Source organism: Paramormyrops kingsleyae, chromosome 2 (assembly GCF_048594095.1).
Source record: "Paramormyrops kingsleyae isolate MSU_618 chromosome 2, PKINGS_0.4, whole genome shotgun sequence".
In the NCBI taxonomy this organism is placed as follows: Eukaryota; Metazoa; Chordata; class Actinopteri; order Osteoglossiformes; family Mormyridae; genus Paramormyrops; species Paramormyrops kingsleyae.
The window spans coordinates 326775-348978 of NC_132798.1; the positions used below are offsets into that span (position 1 = coordinate 326775).

At 40.6% G+C, this 22204-nt stretch overlaps 1 protein-coding gene across 9 annotated transcripts in view; it reads right to left on the reverse strand.

The window, feature by feature from the left end:
- Positions 1 to 14152, reverse strand: part of LOC111855445 (GTPase-activating Rap/Ran-GAP domain-like protein 3) — a 62942-nt gene extending 48790 nt beyond the window's left edge. For 6 of the 9 annotated variants that reach the window (XM_023834464.2, XM_023834458.2, XM_023834460.2 and 3 more), the window contains exons 1-2: positions 13768 to 14152; positions 4527 to 4596 (exon numbers count right to left, since the gene is read on the reverse strand). In XM_023834464.2, coding sequence (XP_023690232.1) covers positions 4527 to 4596; positions 13768 to 13868 — 171 coding nt within the window. In that variant the 5' untranslated portion in view covers positions 13869 to 14152. Of the gene's footprint in view, positions 1 to 4526; positions 4597 to 4744; positions 4858 to 7089; positions 7357 to 13615; positions 13682 to 13767 lie in introns of those variants that run through there. The other 3 variants (XM_023834461.2, XM_023834456.2, XM_023834459.2) reach the window with 3 other exon arrangements.
- Between the last annotated feature and the right edge of the window lie 8052 nt (positions 14153 to 22204).

A 22204-nucleotide genomic window follows, 5' to 3' on the forward strand; every position in this document is an offset into this window, starting at 1 on the left:
GGCTCTGGATGCTGTAGGGCAGTCTTGGTTGACACGCATCTGCAGCATCGCGTGGACATCGGGGGCAGTGCCTCTGGACTGGCAGACCGGGGTGGTGGTCCCCCTCTTCAAGAAAGGGGACCAGAGGGTGTGCTCCAACTATAGGGGGATCACACTCCTCAGCCTCCCTGGTAAGGTCTATTCGGGGGTTCTGGAGAGGAGGGTCCGCCGGATTGTCGAACCTCGGATTCAGGAGGAGCAGTGTGGTTTTCGCCCCGGCCGTGGAACAGTGGACCAGCTCTATACTCTCCGCAGGGTTCTGGAGGGTTCATGGGAGTTTGCCCAACCAGTCTACATGTGTTTTGTGGACTTGGAGAAGGCATTCGACCGTGTCCCTCGGGCAGTCCTGTGGGGGGTGCTCCGGGAGTATGGGGTGCCGGGCTTCCTTTTAAGGGCTGTTCGGTCCCTGTATGACCGGTGCCAGAGTCTGGTCCGCATGAGCGGCAATAAGTCGGACTTGTTTCCGGTGAGGGTTGGACTCCGTCAGGGCTGTCCTTTGTCACCGATTCTGTTCATAACTTTTATGGACAGAATTTCTAGGCGCAGCCAGGGCGTTGAGGGTGTCCGGTTTGGTGACCTCAGGATTAGGTCTCTGCTTTTTGCAGATGATGTGGTCCTGTTGGCCTCATCAGACCGTGACCTTCGGCTCTCGCTGGGACAGTTCGCAGCCGAGTGTGAAGCGGCTGGGATGAGAATCAGCACCTCCAAATCCGAGACCATGGTCCTCAGCCGGAAAAGGGTAGAATGCTCTCTCCGGGTCGGGGATGGGATCCTTCCCCAAGTGGAGGAGTTTAAGTATCTCGGGGTCTTGTTCACGAGTGGGGGGACGATGGAGCGGGAGGTCGACAGGCGGATCGGTGCGGCGTCCGCAGTGATGCGGGCGCTGCATCGGTCTGTCATGGTGAAGAAGGAGCTGAGCCAAAAGGCGAAGCTCTCGATTTACCAGTCGATCTACGTTCCTACCCTCACCTATGGTCACGAGCTGTGGGTAGTGTCCGAAAGAACGAGATCGCGAGTGCAAGCGGCCGAAATGAGTTTCCTCCGCAGGGTGGCTGGGCTCTCCCTTAGAGATAGGGTGAGGAGCTCGGTCATTCGGGAGGGACTCAGAGTAGAGCCGCTGCTCCTCCGCATTGAGAGGAGTCAGATGAGGTGGCTCGGGCATCTGATTAGGATGCCTCCTGGGCGCCTCCCTGGTGAGGTGTTCCGGGCATGTCCCACTGGGACGAGGCCCCGGGGAAGACCCAGGACACGCTGGAGGGACTATGTCTCTCGGCTGGCCTGGGAACGCCTCGGGATTCCCCCAGAGGAGCTGGAGGAAGTGGCCGGGGAGAGGGAAGTCTGGGTTTCCCTGCTGAGACTGCTGCCCCCGCGACCCAACCTCGGATAAGCGGGAGAAAATGGATGGATGGATGGATAGTTTAAGAATTGTATTAGCCCATAATAAGTTGCCATTTTTATTGTTTACCATTTGTAAGTTTTTGTTCTTGTTGATATTTTGTTCTGAAGTAACTAAGTATTTATTTAGCTTTAAATAAACTTGACAAAATTGCACAAACTGATTAAAATCTGTTCAGAAATTATCTTTGGCTAAAATCCTGTTTTTGTTCTTTAGGACTATATTTTTACAAAGGAAAATAGTTTGGTTGTACTGTTCAGTAATTTGCAAAATAGTAAAATCTATATCATTCAAATCAGTATAAATATTGTGATAAAATTGAAATCGTGATTTAACTGTAAAAAAATCGTGATATGATATTTTTGCCATATCGCCCACCCCTAGTCGTTGCATGAACCATTGGCCCATACAGCACAGGGCCTGGATGATGTAAATGGAAAAGAGAGGAGATGGCGCGAGTGAGAAGAACAGTGAGAACGAACTGTGCCAGTCTTTGCTGTTGTATGGGATAACGTGGCACTATGTGTGCAATGTGCATACAGTAAATATGTGTTATTTTTATTATTACAACACTGGATTTACTGCGGTTCCATTTTAGGTTTCCTTTCTTTGTACATGACTGAATTATATAGAACAGAAAGATAAATGTCATTGAAGCACATTTCAACATTTCTGATTAATTCCTATTATAGGTCTACTATAGTACATTCTGTAGAACAAAAAGGTGAAATGGAACATTGATTTGCATGAAAAATAAAAAATACTTCCAAGACAAAATTATGCATCTTTTAATGCTCCCTGTTGTTAGTGTTAGATCATTGTGCTGTGTGGGACAATGTATTGTTGTCGGATGTTTGCTATAATGAGACACGAATGAAGTGTTTGATGGTTTTAGAGAATTTTGGGCGTGAGATTAACTGTTGGGCCAAGCTGTAATGCTGGTAATGCAAACAGTGTGAAGAGTTTTGAAAAAGTTCGGCATTGAGAAATGCTTGCTAGCACTTGTTAAAAACTGCATATAATAATGTCCTCAGCAACTATGAGTGTTTTGGTGCTAACAGTGCAAACTGCTGTTTGGCAGTTTTTTTCTCCTTGTTTAACTGTTGACCCTACAGTTTTGGTGCAACAAAACTGAACCAACATCTCATGAATGAAATTAAATGAGTGCCACCATGCTGTGTACCACAGTGTAATCAATGTGCGTAAACCTGCTTATGCAGCTCAGTTGAAGCTCAAGCCCACAAAATGTAGATATGTAGGCAAATAAATTTTGTTTCCCATGAAGTAATTTGGCAGGAACTTTTGTCTTAATGTACCAAACTTCAACTAAGCTACAGTTTGTTAAGCAATGGAAATGAAAACAGCACAGAACATCTTTGGAGAATAAAACAGAACTGAATGCTAGAAAACAACTATTCACATCTAACCACCTGTAACAAAAAGTAACATTTATATTTGATTATAATGACTTCAGAGGAATAAGTGGCAAATTAATGAGATTTTTTTTGGAGTGGTGGCAGTGAGGCTACAGATGCCTGCAACTGAAAGGTTGCTGGTTCAAATCCCGTGAATGCCCAGAGTAATTCTACTCCATTGGGCCCTCGAGTAAGGCCCTTAACCTGCAATTGCTTCGTCCTGGGTATGATGTTAATCTACATCCAGCCCTATAAGGAGGACCTCCAACTTACAGGGAAAAGCCTGGGAGTCGGTGGCAGGATTGGCACTCCAGCCACTGGAAAAAAAAACACTGGTCCATTTGGACTAGTGTGGTGCTGAAGTATCACCCGCCACATGGCTGCACTCAGGTTCTCATCCCTGAGGTGGTTTGTCATGTGATGGGTGTGGCAACACACTGTATCAGTGCATGCTCCTCACACACTGTAACAGTGCATGCTCCTCACACACTGTATCAGTGCATGCTCCTCACACACTGTAACAGTGCATGCTCCTTACCTCTCCTCTCTCTCTCTCTCTCTCTCTCTCTCATAACTAAAAGCCAGTTGTGGCTTGTTGGGTTGCCCTGTTTGCTCACACCGCTGAGTTCAAGGGTTTGATTCCTGCCTGTGTGTGTGCAGTTTGCACCTTCTCAACGTGTTGTGTGCATACAGCCACAGACAGGCAACTCTCATTTGCGAACGAGTGTGTGCATGCAGACTGGCACCCCCCCCCCCCACCACGCATCCAGGTTGCAGCCCAGCCTTGTGCCCAATGCTGCCTGAGACAAGCTGTAGGCCCCCCCGTGAGTATGACCACAATAAGCAGCTAGGTGAGTGGAAGGTATGTGGAAAATGTAAAAAAAAGTAATAATAATAATAATTAAAACATTCCTAAATGTAAATACAATATTTGTTTCTATGCATATCTCTAAAACTCATCCCTACATCAAGTGCCAACCAACATCAAGTTCCATTTTCCCTCACAATAAAAAGCAAGCAAACAAATACTCTGCATTCAAAATATATTCAAACTATGAAAACAAAAAACACAAACATTCACTTATAATTAGGTGTATGCAAGCCTGTAGCATTAGTGTAATATTCTCCATATTGCCACTGCATCTGCTGCTTTTGATATGCTTTGTGTGGTCGCGAGCTCAGCTCTTATCTGAGGCATTTTTCTGTCCACGAATAACCGGCAAAGCCTCCATACATATATTTTTTAAATAGAGCCTGACGGTGAAGTGTGGGTTTGCTAGACATTCCTATTTCCTGCTACTTTGTTCCTGCTGCAATTTATCTGGGCGACACAGCCACAACAATGACACAAAAATAACACGACATCACAGCTGACTGCGTGCCATCCCGTCTCTACTCCGAGGACGCAATTATGTTGTTTACAGCAAAATGTTCATAAACGCTGAATAAGCAGCTTTCTGAGTAGCGGATTAATGGATTTCCCTGTACCGATGGACACCTAAAGACCATGGTATTATACCTGTGCATGCTATCTAATCAATGAGGCACATTTTCACATCAAATTAAGCAACTGAAGTTGTGCATAAATGAGCAGTAACACAAAGTGAACGGTTCCTTTGCCATGTACCCCACCCCGCCTCCATCCCGAGCTCGAGGGGCTCAAACGAAAGACTCACCAGCTCCACAGACCCATAGTGCTTCCGGCTGAACTCTCCTCTCCTGCATCCCAGGTCCTCTGAGGCAGAGCTACAACACAGACACAGCATTAGAGTGGCTCATCTCGGGCCATCCAGTCCAACACCCCCGTCAGCTGTCCCTGAGTGGACCTGTGCAGAGCGATGGAAGCTCAGCCCGTTCGCCTCCGAGCACCCCCCCCCCCCACCTCTCAACCCACCCCCACTCATGTCCGTCCAACAGCGCATCATGCATGGCAGCCGGTGCAGCTCAGCTCAGCTGCGGGAAAGGCCCATGATCCGATTGAACATGAAGTCATTATGTGAGCGAGTGACCTCTGCAAATGCAATATCAGTAATGCTTGAGGTCTGGCTTGCGTCCCACACTGATTACATGGAGGGATCCACTACACCAGAATCTTCAACCTTTCTAAACCCAGACCCTCCTGCTAGACAACTACTAGCAGTCCCTGCTAGTAGTATGCAATCACATAAGAACCTGAAAACTACTTAAGGAATAGGGAGGAACTTTAAGTGAAACCAAACGATATTCCCAGCATTTCAACAATTTATGATTTGCACCGATTTTCAATTTGCACACCCCCTGCAGTTGCCCTGCAGACCCCAGGGGGCACTGGACCTCAGTCTGAGAACCTCTGCTCTATTCTGTTTACTACCAACTTTAGCAAAAAAGGGCCTTTTCTAATTTTATACTGGAAAAAGTCTGTAAACTATGACATAGACTGTAAAACAGCTTATTAGACAATGTACTTTACAAAGGCTTGTTAATAATATGTAACATAACACAATTAGACAAAAGTTGCCACTAGATAGTATGAAAACATTGACTTTTTGAAAAGGTCACGGGCAGGATTGTTCGCATAAGCATAAGTTTCTCATGCTGAAATTCATTTTCAATGTGAAAAGGGAAACAAAAACTATAGGGCTTTGTTCTGTTCCTGCAGGGATGTGCGGAAACTAGCTATGGAGAAAAGGTCTGTCTTTGAGGTGGGAATTCCCACTAACTGAGGTCAGTTCCACTGCCAGGGGCAGTCGATGTGCAAGTGACAATGATGGCAAATAACTTGAAGGCAAAAATGATCTGACGTAGCCTATGTTTATATACGTAATCAAAAGTGAAGACCCGTGCATAGTCCAGGCTTTGTTGCTGTACGTGAGGCTCACAGGGTTTGTTGTCATATGTTGCCATTTGATGTAAAAATTCACACGCTGTAGGCAGGGGACCTGCCTCCCCGGTGAAGTTCTTTGAAACTGAAGACAGGAACGGCATCGAAAACCGCGCCGCCTTATTTCACGAAGGAGCAAGTTCATATTACATAATTACACCAGGGTCGTTCGAGACGTGCCCATGCGAAGGGAAACATTGTAACACATACGTCAGTTACTCGCCACCCATGTGTTGGCAGCGATATTTTGGCACGATGCACACGGCAGTACGTTCGTTCCATTCCGGGTGCCAAGTTACACCAACTGCTCGCTGGATACTATCAAAACCAACCCCGCCCCTAATTTACACCGCTTCCGTGAACAACAAAGTGCAACTTACTTTCTCAGTTGTTCACTTAAATAGTTTACGTATCTATTTACCCCTAACAATTAGCTGCATGGCGGAAGGGGAACTACCCCAGGTCCATCACGGCAGAGGACCCACCGCAAAATTAACCCATAGACCGAGATGCCCCCAGTGATACCCCTTCTTCGTCACTGCCCCTATGCACCTAATCATTTGCTAATAAGCAAACATGTGAAAGCAAAGCTTAATAGTCGTAGAGCGGTAAACATTGCGCGCCGATAATATTACCGGAAAATGCTAATGCTTAAAATGACATGAATCAATAGTTTTCCATGCGACATTCACAGTTGCAAAAATGTAAGCACTTACAAATTTAAATGCATATTAACTCATGGGTATCAATAACATAATTTTAAATGTCCTTCTTTGTTTATCAAAAAAAAACCCATAATTTAAATAAATCGATTAAATGAGATTGAAGAGTGATATTAAGTTTTCGTGCAGGCTTTTAGACATTACAAAAACGTACGTAAAAAGTTTTAATAGCCCATATACTGTCAAGTATCTTTAATGGTGAAAACCCGATGCATTGTATACCGATGTATATCTCACTGAGTCTTAAGGATTTTTCAGATGTAAATTTAATGTTATCCTTTTGGATTTATATTTTGTTTTTCAAGGAATTAATCGCGATTTCAAAAACTTGAATTCACTCAGTTGTAGATCTTGTGAAGCGCTGTCGTAATCAGACGAACCTTTACATTCAGAGACATTAACATCAATTACAATTCTATCGTGGTAGTTTTTACCCTTAATTGTGCGCCATGAAAAATATTACTGCAGTAGATTGCGATCTTATTTTCTCACAGTTTGCAAAAATATATACCGATAGAGCTGCAATTACACTATAAAACGCAGCTATAACAATGCGAATGGATATAAAATCTAAGTATTTTCAACAACGTCAGAAAAACCTGAAGTAGGGTACTGTACTGTATATTATTTCAGGAGACAATGTAAAGGTGTATTTACCGGTGGGAGGACCTCAGTAGCTTAAGAGACGCCGGATCCCCACTGCTCATATCCTAATGCGTTTTGCCCAACAAGAGACGGCAGTTAACAGCTTCTGTTATGGGTATTCCTCTTTATTCTAGATCGCAGCGCTCACCATCCATAAAAGAGCCTGATTCACGTGAGCACGACATAAACGGCTTACGATTCATCGCGCCGTTGCTGATGCTCCAAATGAAATAGTGTCTGTTCATTGTGTAGTATTATAACCACATTCACAACTCATGTGTTGCAACGGAAAGGCCAGCCTCTCAAAATAGCTTTAGGGGAGCCGCCTCTGTGGGAGACGATCACGCATCTTTCGGAACAGTCAGCACGTACAAGCTGACGATAACATCAGAGTGTAATCTTTAAAAACACACTTTAAAAACTTGTACTTGTTATAATTCGTGAATGATGTCTTATGCTGAAACTGCTTAAATCTAAACGGTGAAACCTACCAAGTAAATACGCTGGGAGACCAGAAGTTCCGAAAAGCACCGTTTATCTCACAACTTCTTCAATGTCACTCTGACTATACAACCGACTGCCTAGTGACACCCTTTAATGCCATAAAGGCTAAATAATGTTCAGTATAAAATTTACTCGTCGTTTTAATCCTCTGAAATGATATCGGTCAGTATATTAGACCTAAGTGATTTGCTTTTCGTGGCTGCCATGATCTGCCAGGATCAAGGAGTCTCACGTAAGCTATAAAGACTTATAAACAAAAGATAAATCTTTAAATAAATGCTTTGATGAAGTACATACATCCCGCTGAGCCTGCTTAACTGGTTTAGTTTTACAAAAATGTTGTTATTGTAATATGATTGAGTTAAACAGATTTTTTCTTAAAATCATCATCATTGTTTATTTGTTTTTTGTTTGATTCTCTTTTACATGAAACAACACACTATGTTTATTAGATTCCCCTTTAAGGTAATATGGTTTGGGATTGCATTAGGATTACTGATATGGAGAGAGTAAGGTTAACCTTTATGGTTAGGCTAGGCCAAGGGTTATGCTTAATATTAGAATTAAGTTTAGTATTAGGATTATAGGTGATATAATTTTATTTTGGTGTGTGTTGTGTATGTATTACATATCATATGTGAACCCTGCCTATACCCATTACCACTGTGACAGATAATGATCAGTGTTTTACAAGGATACTAAATTTAGAAATAGGTTTAATTCACGTGGATTGACAGCATTTTATTGCCACACTTCCCCATATCACAGATTGTTCCCTGTTACTTTCCTCATTGTTTGGCCATGCTAATGACATTTTGCACTGCAGCAGGTTTAAGGAGCGATCTGCTTTAAAAATCACAAAAGTCCAGCTTGATACAATCAGCTGGAAAATTGTGTATGTTGCAGTGTGTAGTCATGCTGAAGTGACACATTACAGCCGTCGCACACAGTTATATTACTCATCTGGTTCTGACTCCTGGGTGTCATGTCACCTCCCCATTTGTGAGAGCTGAGTATGACTTACCCCTCAGCTGAATTAAATGATATATTGCAGTGCAATGCTAGAATTGAATGTAAAAGACAAGTCTCATTGTAGCACCCTGAGAGAGTGTAACCGGAAAAAAGTGCAGTATTTTCAGGGTCTTTTAGAGGTAGGTTAACGTTGTCTAGGAGGCTTTTTCCTCACTGTAAAAAAAGTTAAATCAACCTAAAATTTCAAGGCAACTTACTGCACTAGATTTTTGAGTTTTGAAGAAAACCACCTATTGTTGTGACAAATAATTATTTTTTTTCGGGTAATCTATCTTTCATATCTATAAAAACGTCTGATTTTTAGTTTTACATACTAGGAATTACAAACAACAAAAGTGCCAACTTATTCTCTTAAGTTCAGATGATTTACCTTTCATATGCGTAAAAACTTTAAAATTTGAGTTAAACATACGAAGAATTAAAAACTGCAAAATATGTGCCAACTAATTATTATAAATGAAGAAACCAAAACAGTTCAATTAGCATGTTTATTTTAAACATGATAGTAATAAATAATAGCGACAAATTTTGGATCCCTGTGGGAAATGACAGCAAGCTTGACTGTGACGGGCTACCAGTTGTGGCACCTACTGTATAGGGAGCTGGGGGTCACAGGCCATGCTCAAGGGCCCCCACCTGTGCTGATGCTGGGCTTGAACTGGCTACCTCTAGTCCATGAGTAGATGGGCTTAGCTCACAGAGCCACATACTCAGGAACGGGAAATATAAGCTGAATAAGGTGCTAACACAAAAACACTGTTTACAGTGCTTGAATTCTTGGCAAGAGTGTTCTTGTTAACTTGTCTCCCAAGAATGAACTTGGGATGCTATAAATCATGGGATGGTTCTCTTTACCAAGGATACCACTGATGCATCTTTGATATTTGGGGTTGGGCAAGAATGACATCCAGGGTTTTTTTTTACCGTCCTCCATGTTGTTGAGTACTGGAACTGTACTTCAGCAATGGAAGATGATGCCACATAGGTACGCTAGAACACAAGAATGATCAAGTGCAGTCAAGGAGAATGTGTTATACTGTGACCTGGGGGAGACTTACCATGAGGAAAGGGTAGGCAACCGCTTGGAACCCCCGAAAACTATGGGTCCCATGAAAATAGAATCTCCAGAAATTGTATTTCTGTGTATAAGATAATATGATCAATTGACTTATAGCAACATGTCTGTTATTTTCATTTTCAGCGACAATTTTCAGGATAAACAAAATAGCCACCTCCATCCTGGCTGTATTGGACTATTCTTATTTTGAGATTTACCCAGCTTTGTTTTCACACTGGAGTCTAGTGGTAGGCTTCCAGTTGTTCCACTGCCAAGTGAACCAGCACAAAGTAACCTAACAGAAGAAGCAAAAGATGCAAAGATACAAGAATAACATCTCCTATGTTATTGATTCTAAACAAAGGGTGTACCAAGCATGCAAAGAATGTGTTTGTATTCCTGGCAAGAGTGTCCTTGCTATCTTGCCTCTCAGGAATGAACTTGAGACGCAATTAATCATCAGACTGTTCTTATTGGTGAGGATGTAACCTTGATATTTGGGGAGGGTCAAGAATGACATCTGGGGATTTTTACTGTCCTCCATACTTCTGTTCTTGAGTATTGGAACTAGTTTGCAAATAGAAGATGATGTCAAACAGGTAGGTACATGAGAATACAAGAACAGTCAAGTATGCACACCCAAATTGTAAAAAGAGAGAACATAAATGCAGAGTACTATTGAAAAGTTTGGACACACCTACCCAAAGAACATTTGTACTATTGTCTACATTTTAGAATAATTATATAGACATAAAAGCTAAAACATTACGGTGGCTAGGTAGGCGTGTCCTGAAAATGCTACTGAATATCTGGCAATTGACACTGACGGTTGGGCAATGGGTTCTCCTATTCATTTAAAGTGGTATACGGGGTAAATATGGAAAGAATTATCCCATTGAAATATACACTGCCAGTCAGAAGTTTTGACACTTCCACCCATAGAAACATTTATTTGTACTATTCTCCGTATTTTAGAATGATTATAAAGACATAAAAACTATAAAATAACATATACAGTATGGAATTATGGGGGGTGGGGGGGGGGGTAAGCTTTGAGGGTTGGTTACTGGTTTAAATTATGTGGTATACAGAGAGAGATGTCACCATTGGGCTCCAGAGCTATGTCCTTAACCCCAGTCGCTCCTGGGACTGGATGACCCTACTTTCTCCTTTACTCTTTTCGAGCTGTCCTTAAGGAGTTCCCACATATATGTTCAGCATTCATTGGATACTTTTCCTTCATTCTCTGGGCAGACTCCTCCAAAACCATTTCTACTGTGTTTAGCTCAGGTGTTGCGACACTCTATCACTCTCCTTTATAGGCTGCTTGGCGTGTACAAATGTTTGACTGCTACTGTTTAGCATTTTCCAACAATTCTGTGTGATTTTTTTGCTGTTTAGAACTTCACAAACAGCATTCAACACTCACTACTATGAAGTAAAATAACTATGAGCGCCTTTAAAATCTCAAAATGGACTGCAGATCCCCCTGCTGTCGAACACATGCTACAATAGCTCTATTTTCTTCTCTAGTCCAGCTGGAAAAAACCTGTACTTGCTGCCCATTTACTGAAAATAGACTTTCTAAACATTTGAGAATGTTTAGCTGTAGCTGGTGTCCTTTAACATGACTATCGACCTGTGTTGTCAGATTAACTAACACATCAATTGAATCACATCCACTGTGAAAAATGAACTCTAGAATATTTACAGCAATCTCCTTAATGGGTGTAACAGTAGGATTTTCAATATCAGTGTATTCCAGTCAGCAGCCTTCTCAGAGTGATTTTTAACATTTTCTCTAGCAGTTAGCACTTTAGATGAGAATCTAGTCCAGGGTCATTTTTGAAATGTCAATCATCATCCTTTCTGACCTAGCAGATCTGAGTTGAAATTTTGTGCAGTGTTTTTTTCCCCATTTTCCTGCATGTACGCGTAAAATAACTAGAACCAGCATACTGCTTTCATGTTTGTCAGCATGAAGCCATCAAATGGACAATGTATTTCCTTTATTGCAAGTTCTTTAAGCTACATAAAAGCGGGTCTACATGACAAAGTAAACAGCAAAGTACAGATTAAAATTAAACTATATAACATTTGTCAAAATACAGTCAAAACATTTTCAAGTCTTACATTTGGAATATGGATTCTAGTGACTATTTATAGCTTGAAAGCAAACTTGTTTTCAACCCTAGATCTACCCACTTGCCATCCTGGATTAATATGAGGATTCACTTAAGTTATTTACGTCTGAAATTAAAATTAAAAAGATAAATGAAAAGTAACAAATAAACCAAACAATATTCCACTATATCACTCAGAAATTTTACAGGAAGCAAGGGATATCTTGGACCAAAAAAGAAAATTTAATTTCTCGTGTGGATTATAATTTCTCATTTTTAAATATGTAAGTAGATACTTAAGCACGGTGCAGTTGCAGTTTACACCGAGAGTGACCAATTTTTGATTGATAGAACTGTTTCAAATACTAAAAAAAAAAATACTAAATCTGCAACCCAATGACACAGTTTCCTGAACCACAATAGTACAACAGAATGATCCCAGCATTCTCTTAAATTAGACAGCTGATACACAACACACTGTCTGGTGCTGATGCTTTGGATGGGATAAAGTGGGTGGGAGCAGAATCAGTGTTATGCCAATAGTGGGGTACAGTGGAGCTGATTGAAAAGTACTCTGCATTGGCCCTCACCAGAACCGAGAGAAGCAGAGCCTACTGTGGCCTCTGCTACAGGCAGAAAACCCACCACAAACAAGGCCCCACTTTCGGTGGCCAGTTAAACTTTACCTCTTGAACCTCCATCCAAACGTACCCACCACGCCCCGCTGCTGTCGTGTAGGGTGTCTGTCCCTCTGTTTCCCAGACCCAACAATTATGGTCTGTCACTCGTCTCAGTTATCGACTGAACTGACCGCCACAATCAGAGGCAAGCTTCTAGCTGCCACTGTGTTCTCCAATCACGACTCTTCCCTTACAATGTATGTTTAGACTACATTTCAGTGATTGTATATATTTTAATGTATGTTTTTCTTTTAATGTATGTTTTAGTAAAAATTATTTGTGAGACCTTTTATTTGGTGTCGACCAAATATGCCATATTATTATTATAAAGTTATTTCGATTAGTCTTTGATATTAATTTTTATATAAATATATCTACTTGTCAAGAGATCTCACTTTTGGTTAGCGCCCTGTCCTGCATTATTGCCTGCCTTGCGCCAGTTTATCTGTAATGTTCTGTAGGACAAGTGGACATGGAAAATGGATGGATGGAAGGACTGGATGGATGAATGGATGTATAGATAGAAGGATGGATGGGTGGATGGATAGACGGAACTCGCTTGATTAAAGCAAGCATTACAGAAGAAATACCTCCATCTTGTGGTCATAATTAGAAATACTACTACATCCAAGAAATACTATTATCAATGAGAAAACTTTTTAATGCATCTATTCGCTTCAAACCAGTTTGCCAAAGTCCAATATAATTCCGCAAATGTACGGGCGAAAATGTTTTCTATATACAAAAGTATACAGCAAAGACATGCAGTTTATGGTAGAAGCCGCTCGCCTCACATTTTACCGGACTGTACCTGACCATCAGAAAAACACGTTTAAATTAAACCCAAAATATTACTGCAACTTACGTCTACATTTCTGATCACCCATTTAATATGTACACGCTGAAATGTAATGTTTTCGACAGTCTTTCTATCATGACACTGGTCAGCTACATTAAGAATAACTGTATAAAATGCAAAAAATCATGTGTTTTATTATTAAAACTCCAGATGGACTACGTTGTCGCTAGTTTAAAACCACAGAAACTCATCAAGCGTAATGTGAGGTTATAAACACCAGGGTTTGCAACACATCTCCAGATCAAGCACTTAAAACCCAGTTCGTCTCCCCCCCGGGACCGACCTTTTCCGTCTCGTCCATCACCGCAGGTGACGGCTCAATTACTGGAAGCGGCTTGATGTTCATGAATAAAATGGCTGGTACAATACGCTTCCTTGTATCGCTATTAGATCGAGAGAGGCACGGTCCCAAGCGCGAGTCGCCGCTTGCCTTACCTTGTTATTTCAAAGCTGCACCCTTTCCTCAGCAGGAGCGCTCTCTTCCTCATCATGCCTGTTTTTTCCCGACCAAGATACACATCACTATCCGAATTCATAAAAAAAAGACCTTCCCGAATTGGTAGTTACAAAACACCTATAAAAATCTGCAAAAACTACGTAAATCGAAGCAGATACCAAAAACTGCTGTGAAACGGATAAAGGCGCTGAGCTTCTTCTTATAAAGACAGAGGAAACAGATTAGTTTCCATGACGGAAAGGCAATTATTTGAAAACTCCAACTCCATGTTTCATAGATATGAAAACGACCAAAACGCCCAGGTTAAAAGGTAGGATTCGCACTGACAAGCGCAGCCAAGTCCTAGATAGTTCGAGCAGTGAAGTGGACCAACACCACTATATACCACTCCTTCAGCCACTATTTGAAGATTCCGCTAGGTCCTAATGTCTATCGAAATATTGTAGACGTTAGGTAGGAAAAACACTCCAGCTTTTATTGAAATTAACACAGATTAATGTAACAGTGTACTCTGAAATTAATGCATAGAGCAATAAACAACTGGAGAGAGAAATAAATCTTGATATCGTTTTGTTAAACACACTTTAGGTCAGATCTAAATTTTTGATTTAATAAAGCATCCACCTTTTGCAGATACAACAGCTAAAAACACCCATTGCACGATTTCTACAATGGAAATCACATATTGTTCAGAAAGGTATTTGCACCAAGTTCCCACAAATGTGTTGCTCGTGTAGTTGTTTTGTTTTTTCCTTCTGTATGATTCATCCCAAACCAACTCGATATGATTTCAGATAGTCTGGAGACTGTGTATTCCATGAACTGAAGCATATTGTCTTGTTCTTTTCTTCTAAAATAGCTCTGACATAGTTGGAGGTATGTTTTTGGTCATTATCTTGCTGTAGGATTGACCCCTGACCAACTACAGTAGGTGTAGACCAGAGCATGATGCTGCAAAATGCTGTGGTAGCACTTTGACTTCAGGGTGTCAGTCACTCTGTGCAAGTCACCGACCTCGTGCTGTCAGTTTCCTCCAGTTTCCAAATGTTTTTTATTGTAGGAAACTCTGTTGACTGACAACTTGGTTTCTTTGCATCTTCTCTAAAGGATAGACATGCATTTTTAAGGATTATAATGGTTTGTCTGAATACCTTTGTTGATACCTTTTATAATTATCACAGCAAAATACTATTTCCAAATAATACTTCAGAGGATGTAGTACTACAGTCTATTGAAACGCTGCTTTTTTTACAGAAATAGGGATTGTAAGCAATCAACAAATGTTTGGAGACCTGGACGAATTGTTTGCATTCTTTGGGTTTAAGGCTTAATTTACTTCCATTGCTGCAGAAATGCTGTAAGTTGTTAACTCATTACTCCTTTCTTGATAAAGGCTTTATTTATAACTGAAATTTACATTCTTTTTTCAGTTTTTAGTAACCTTTTCTTTAACCTCTGGTAGTTTGCCCTTTACCTTTGTACCACATCAAATCATTCACTGGGCTTGAAATATATTTAAGTAAAACTGAAAAAAAAGCACGAAATAAAACTTTTGACTGGTAGTAAATCTCTATTTTTTGTCTGTTAATTGATGTAATCATAATTATGTATTATAGCAAGGGTCTCCAACTCCGGTCCTGGAGAGCTACTATCCAGTAAGTTTTCTATCCTACCTGGCTAGAAAATACCAGGAGCAGGTGTGGCTCATCAGAAGCCAGGTAGGATAGAAAACTCACTGGATAGTAGCTCTCCAGGACCGGAGTTGGAGACCCTGGATTATAGTGTACTGCATGTCTTACAAAGCAGATGCTGTCAGGACAATGCCAGCTTAGTGATTACAGAGATCAAAGCACATGGTTTAATACACACACACACACACACAGGTTTATAATTATCATTTTGGGTACACACCATTCATTTTGATGGGGAAAACTCTAATCACAACAACCTCAAACCCCTACCTAACCTTAACCATAAGTAACCAAACAAAATATGAGACTTTTTTTTTATTGCATTCACAGACCTTTGACGGGACCTGAAAAATGGTCCCAATAGTGTCAAAATAACAGGTTTTTATTACATTGTGGGGAACAAGTTCTCCTCTGGTCTCATCCTAGTGATGTGTATGTGCAGGGACAGCCTAAACATGGCCCACAGCAGACAAGGGCAGCACGAATCAGCCCCCCGAAGGAACTCCTTTCCCCCATTTTGTGCTTGCCAAGGGAAACACTGTAGCAACACTGAGTCTGGCTGAAGTCACCAGCATTACACACCTGAGAGACAAAGTTACACAGACAGCATGCCTTTGAACTTGCCCTTCATTGGCTAAATTAATTAGTAGCTGTACTTAGCAACCATCTTAAATCCAAAAAAGAGATATCAATTAACAAAAAACTGAATATGAAAATGTTCATTTGAATGCAACAGATCCAGCATACCATTTGAATGCAATAGATCCAGACCTACTATGGCAAAACCAGGAAGAAAAAAATGTCATAAAATCTATGGTCTCCAACATCTACCCTCAAATAAAGCCAGAAAACATTGATTGAAAGGAAGTTTGTTGTTTGGGTTCTATTCTTTGATTATGGGTAAAAATGATTTGAAATGACACATATGGGGTGAAAATTAAGTTACTATTTTAGTATTTTAATCAATGATTATGTCATAGCATATCAGATAGTGGGCAAAGACACAACGGTACAAAAATGATAAACGTGAATCATTTGGATGACTCAGATATGGACTCACTCTGCCTGTATGGAATGTGCCAGCCGAACCCCCTTTTCATTTTTTCTATTTCGTTATTTGTATTTTATGTGCTCTCCTAATTGTCTCCATATTTGTTTCCCTGAAAAGCAATAAAGGTGCTTTTTGTTATGACCATTTTCTGCATTTAAACTGAAGCCTTTTCCCCAACACAACCCAGGGAAGAAGAGGCCACTTTAAAATCAGTGCAGCCAGTTATGTCTGTTTAAGCTACAATGTTTACTGTGACCTAGATTCTCTCCAAATTGAATCACCAAGCTGTGCTTAGTCTAAATATTTATACCCTGAGCAATAATGCCAGCGATGCCAGTTTGTCTGCAAACAGGTGTGCAGTCTGTTTGTACCTTCTTCTGTTTCCATGTGTTCACCTTTTGGCAGACTTCTGCAAGCTCAAGTGTCTGCTTAGCAGTAGGATTTCAGAGGCAAGCTGCTACACTGAGAGGACATCAGTCCATTCCCTTTCCAGAATGAATGCATGAATTTGACAGTTTTGTGGGTAGACCTTGTCATCCTTCTTTAGAAGCCAAGTTGTAGCAGATAATAATCTAATATCAGACAACAATAAATGGGTCCATGGATTCTGAGGCTTATTTGTATAACTGATCAAAATATATTTGCTATGTTTTTCTGTGTGTCTACATAAAGTTCAATATATGTTTGTCCAGCTCCTAGGAGACCAGATTCTACTTGTGTAATGGCTTTTCCTAGCAGGTAGGAGAAGCGAAACTCCTTGGATTTTGCATCGGCAGTAAGATTTAAAAACTATCCTGATTATTCTGGCTGCGAATGAGCACAGATGAACCACATCACATAATGTTTTGGCTCGTCAGTGTATAACATAAAGTATATAACACAACACAGGACTGAACCTGACTCTGCAAAGCCTTGAGGTTCAAAATATTACTGCACTCCTCTCATATTTATTTATAATATGTTTCAATCTCCTAGCTCAGAATGAGCATTTTAGTAATAAAATAAAGCTAATAATAAAATTTAACTAATATAACCACCATGCGACATGGGAAATCTGAGAAGGGGGGTGACCTAAAAAACTGGGATAAACAATGCTCAAAGACAAATTAAATTACAGTATATTATTTTTGTGGAGACTGGAGAGACCAACAAACAAAATCATGACATGGTTAATTGAGGCTGGCATGAAGGTCATTTGGCTCAGGTTTACAGAGAAAACCAGGAGAGGTACCCAAACAAGTGGGATAAAAATGACGCAGACCTCTGGTCATCTGGGAGCCCATGCTGGCCCGGACAAACAGCCATTAAAATGGTCAAGACTCATGCAAAGATGTGCAATAGTTTTTTGTTTGCCTCATTCCTTTTTCCTCCCACTAGCTTCCAAGTGTTTAAAAAGTACAATCCTGTAGCTCATCTTGTGTTGACTCATACCCTTCAAATAAAACCACAGCACTTGTAAACTCATAAATGTACTGCGAACCTCATACTGGCCCAAATACTCGAGGCAGTAATGATCCTGTACATTAAAATGCCAGGAAGGGTCCATTTGTTAACCTGTAAGGTGACTTTTTTTCAGAAAAAAAGTGCCCACATGGATGTATATTAGAGCAGGAATATGCTGCAAGACCTGATGAGTGTGGAGACTGTTTTCACAGATGACAAGTATTAAAACTTTGTTTATATGAAGACAGTAACCTCCTAATTCTGCCTTTGCTTGGTGACACTGCACAAAGTTCTGTAAAAGTATAAAATCCAGATACCACTTTACAATAAGGCTCCCTTTGCCACTTGTAAATGGTAGTAACTCATTAATAAAAAGAAAACTGTGTTATAACTTTTAAAATCATCTATTAATATTTTACAAAGTGTTACAACCTAATTAATAACCAGATTATAAACCATTCATAAACTCTTTATATGGGTTGGGGTAAAGTGGCACCAAAATCCATTATACCATGAATCCTTGTTGTTTGTTGCCTTCATGGACAAATACATGTATCATAGAGTTAGTTTTTACTGCAAATAATATTGTGCTCTGGTTACAACTATACAGATTCTTTTAAAATCAAGGTGGATGCTTTATAAAATTTATACCTTTAGAGTTTATACCCCAAATCTTTGAGTTTTCACTGTAGTTGAATGAGAATTTATTTAACTTGTAACTTTCATTCCTGGTACTACCTAACATGTTTTTAAAGTTATATGTCCAGTTCTCCTGATAACTTTATTCATTATTCTGTCTTCATCTAAAACCCCATTCACCCTTGCATGACATTCCCGCCTTATACATACTTCAGTGGGTTAAAAGGGAGATTAAACCTAATGCTCCTCACTTAAAGCATCTTTGGTGGTTTGTCACAATAAAACTTCTCACATTCATATTTAACCTCACTGGAGTTGCAGAGACATTCAAGGCTTTATTTTTAAAGGGTAATAATTTTTCACTAGGGTAATTTGTGGAGTCTATGGTCTGGCATGCTTTGTAGTGGACACAAGGGTTTAAGTAGGCTAGTTTTAGGTTACTTTTTAATTTTAACTAGTTTTCTGCATTGTAATGTTTAACTGTAAATGGGCTTTTTGACCATTTTGTTAATTTCTGGAATAAAATTTAATTTGGCAAAAGCTCTGTGTTGCTTTTTTGACAGTCCATCTTACAACCTGTCATATCCTATGCATAGTGCAAAAGTTTTGTTCTATATGGGTCTTGACTGTAATACCATCTATACACATTTGCATAGAGTGCCATGAAATAACATTCCCCAGGACCGCAGTGCAATATTTATACATGCTAACACTTTATTTGACGGGGCACAAATAATTAATAATAATTCAGTTACTACCGAAGTACAATTCATGAACCAATCATGAACAAATATAACGGCCACTTGAAATCAAAGATGCGTCATGATTCAAGTAAAGAAAAATCTATCAGTATTTCACTTGTGTTATTCATGACTTGTTCCTTCAGTAGTTCCTTAGTAGTTCTTTCAGTAGTTCACAGAGGTTTACAGAATGAATAGATATAGTAACACATATACAGTAGTAACTGCTTGAGATAAAACACGCGTCACAATTCATTAATGACAAATTAACATGAGATCAGTATATAACTAAGACTTAGTTTTTGGTTAATTAATACATAAGTAATAAAGTAATACAATATTATTTGTGCCCCGTCAAGTGTTACCATATATGTAAAGTGCAGAAACTGCAAACAAGACAAGTGCAACACATGAGGAAACAGGGAAAAATGGGAAATACTAATAAATTGAAATAATGGAGAATATAAATACCTAGAAACCTAGCCTTGCCTTAAGCTCAGAAAATGCAGTTATTCTATGATGCAAAATCCATATTAGGTCAATGGGTCATTTAAAACGTCTTGCTGACAGTTCAACTAGCAAATTCTGCATGCATTCACATAGTCATTAATGAAAGTTAATTGAGGGTCTTCACTGATTCAGCTAAAATGTGACCTTAAAAGAGAATTGGAGTGAGAATACATTCATCAGCTGGGACTTAGGAGGTGCTTATATGGCAATAAATTAACATTGTGGCATGAGATTGTATTTAAACTTACATGTCATTGTAGCTGTAGAGTATCAGACAGGGTTTGCTTGGGAGTGTTTTAGTCATGGTACAGAAGTACAGAGATTAAAGCAAAAAGACACCTGAGGAGGGGAACCCATCCAGTGTAACTGGTAATATGCCAAAACTGGGCTGTGCAAATGTTGTCCTTACTGATAATACCTAGAAGGTTCAGCTCAAGAGGCACCCAAAACATTTGTTTAGGTTTTTAGCTCCCGAGTATCAGCGAGAACAAACTGCATCAACCTTTAAATCCATCAATCATGTTTTAATTTCTTACCCTGGTTTGTGATGCACGGGGCTTTATTAGAGAAACACAGATATGGTAATTGTGCCAGAAAGCATGAATGTTTCCCATCCAGCACTGTAAACCACAAGAAAGCAACAAACTGACAGTTACTGTACTGAGGCAGACAGGTAATCTTCTTTTAGTTTTTTTCTGATTTCATTAGAGTAGAAAATAAAAAGGTTTTCTAAACAAGATATAACCAAAATGCTTTCTGTCTCGTCTCTCATTTTTTAATATCTCAGCGTGTTTGATGCTTTACCAGGTGTTGTTTTACTTGGAAGCAGTTAAAAGCTATTCTGAAATACATCATATGTTGGTGCAGGATTATGGCGCAACATCTATTTGTGATTAGAAATTTGTATAAATCTTCTTTTCAGAGCTATCAATATTACAGCAGTACTACTGGATTACACAGAAAGAATACTGGCAGAAGTATACTGTCACACTAGGTTTCATTCCATTCTGTCATTATAAGACCGAAGTGGGGGAGGCAAATTCAGGCATCCAGGTTCTCCTCGCGTCAAGGCAGACGGCCAGGTCTGATGGTCAGCTGTCGCCAGAGAAGGAGGCTGATGGCACTGTGTGATGTCATCTTTGGCAGACTATAGAGGAATTACTCCAGCAGCACTACTCCACAGTGACATCCGGGGCGTGGCTGTCCAACTGCAGCCACTGTCTGGGGGAGCCCAGGTCAAGGTGAAAGGATATGTTACATCTGCTTAGTTAAAGTCACCTCTCACAGAATCTGTCTGCCAAGTAGGCTGCTCTCTGAAACACAAGCAGTAATCGTACGTAGGGCTTATTTCACCTACAGGCACTGAGTCTTAGGCCCTGGGTTTCAGTGTAGCTAGATAGATAGATAGATAGATAGATTGATTGATTGATTGATTGATTGTATAGCTTCCATGATTATATACTGATAAATATCTCAATCTGAGAGACAGTAAAGTAGGTTTCAATTCAGCACTTAGAAGCCTGGAGGCTGAACACTGAACCCTGCAGCTTCTGCCTCATTTCTTGTCAATTTTTCTTAGATCTTACCCCATCTATGTGGCTATGTCATGCACAGTATGAGCGGTTTTTATGGTTTTAAGTGAGATTAAGCTTTTTCCAAGTTAAATTCAGAGTTTGATAGTGGTTTCATCTCACACAACGGATTTTCAGGATGAGGGAGGTCATTTGTTTAGGCAGATCTCTCAATTAGACTGGATAAAATCATGACAGACAATGTCAGGTCCTGGGGCACTAGGAAGTAGGATAATGTCAGGCCCTGGGGCACTAGGAAGTGGGATAATGTCAGGCCCTGGGGCACTAGGAAGTGGGATAATGTCAGGCCCTGGGGCACTAGGAAGTGGGATAATGTCAGGCCCTGGGGCACTAGGAAGTGGCATAATGTCAGGCCCTGGGGCACTAGGAAGTGGCATAATGTCAGGCCCTGGGGCACTAGGAAGTGGGATAATGTCAGGCCCTGGGGCACTAGGAAGTGGCATAATGTCAGGTCCTGGGGCACTAGGAAGTGGGATAATGTCAGGCCCTGGGGCACTAGGAAGTGGGATAATGTCAGGCCCTGGGGCACTAGGAAGTGGGATAATGTCAGGCCCTGGGGCACTAGGAAGTGGGATAATGTCAGGCCCTGGGGCACTAGGAAGAGGTTGTTATACCCCTCAGCTGCAAAACCTGACATCTTTATAACTGACACAGTTAGGAGACAGAGGCTGTTAAGGGATCATAGTCACAGGATAACACAGAAAGCCTGTCTAAAATCCAGTGCTATGGCCATTTACATTTAAGCTGCA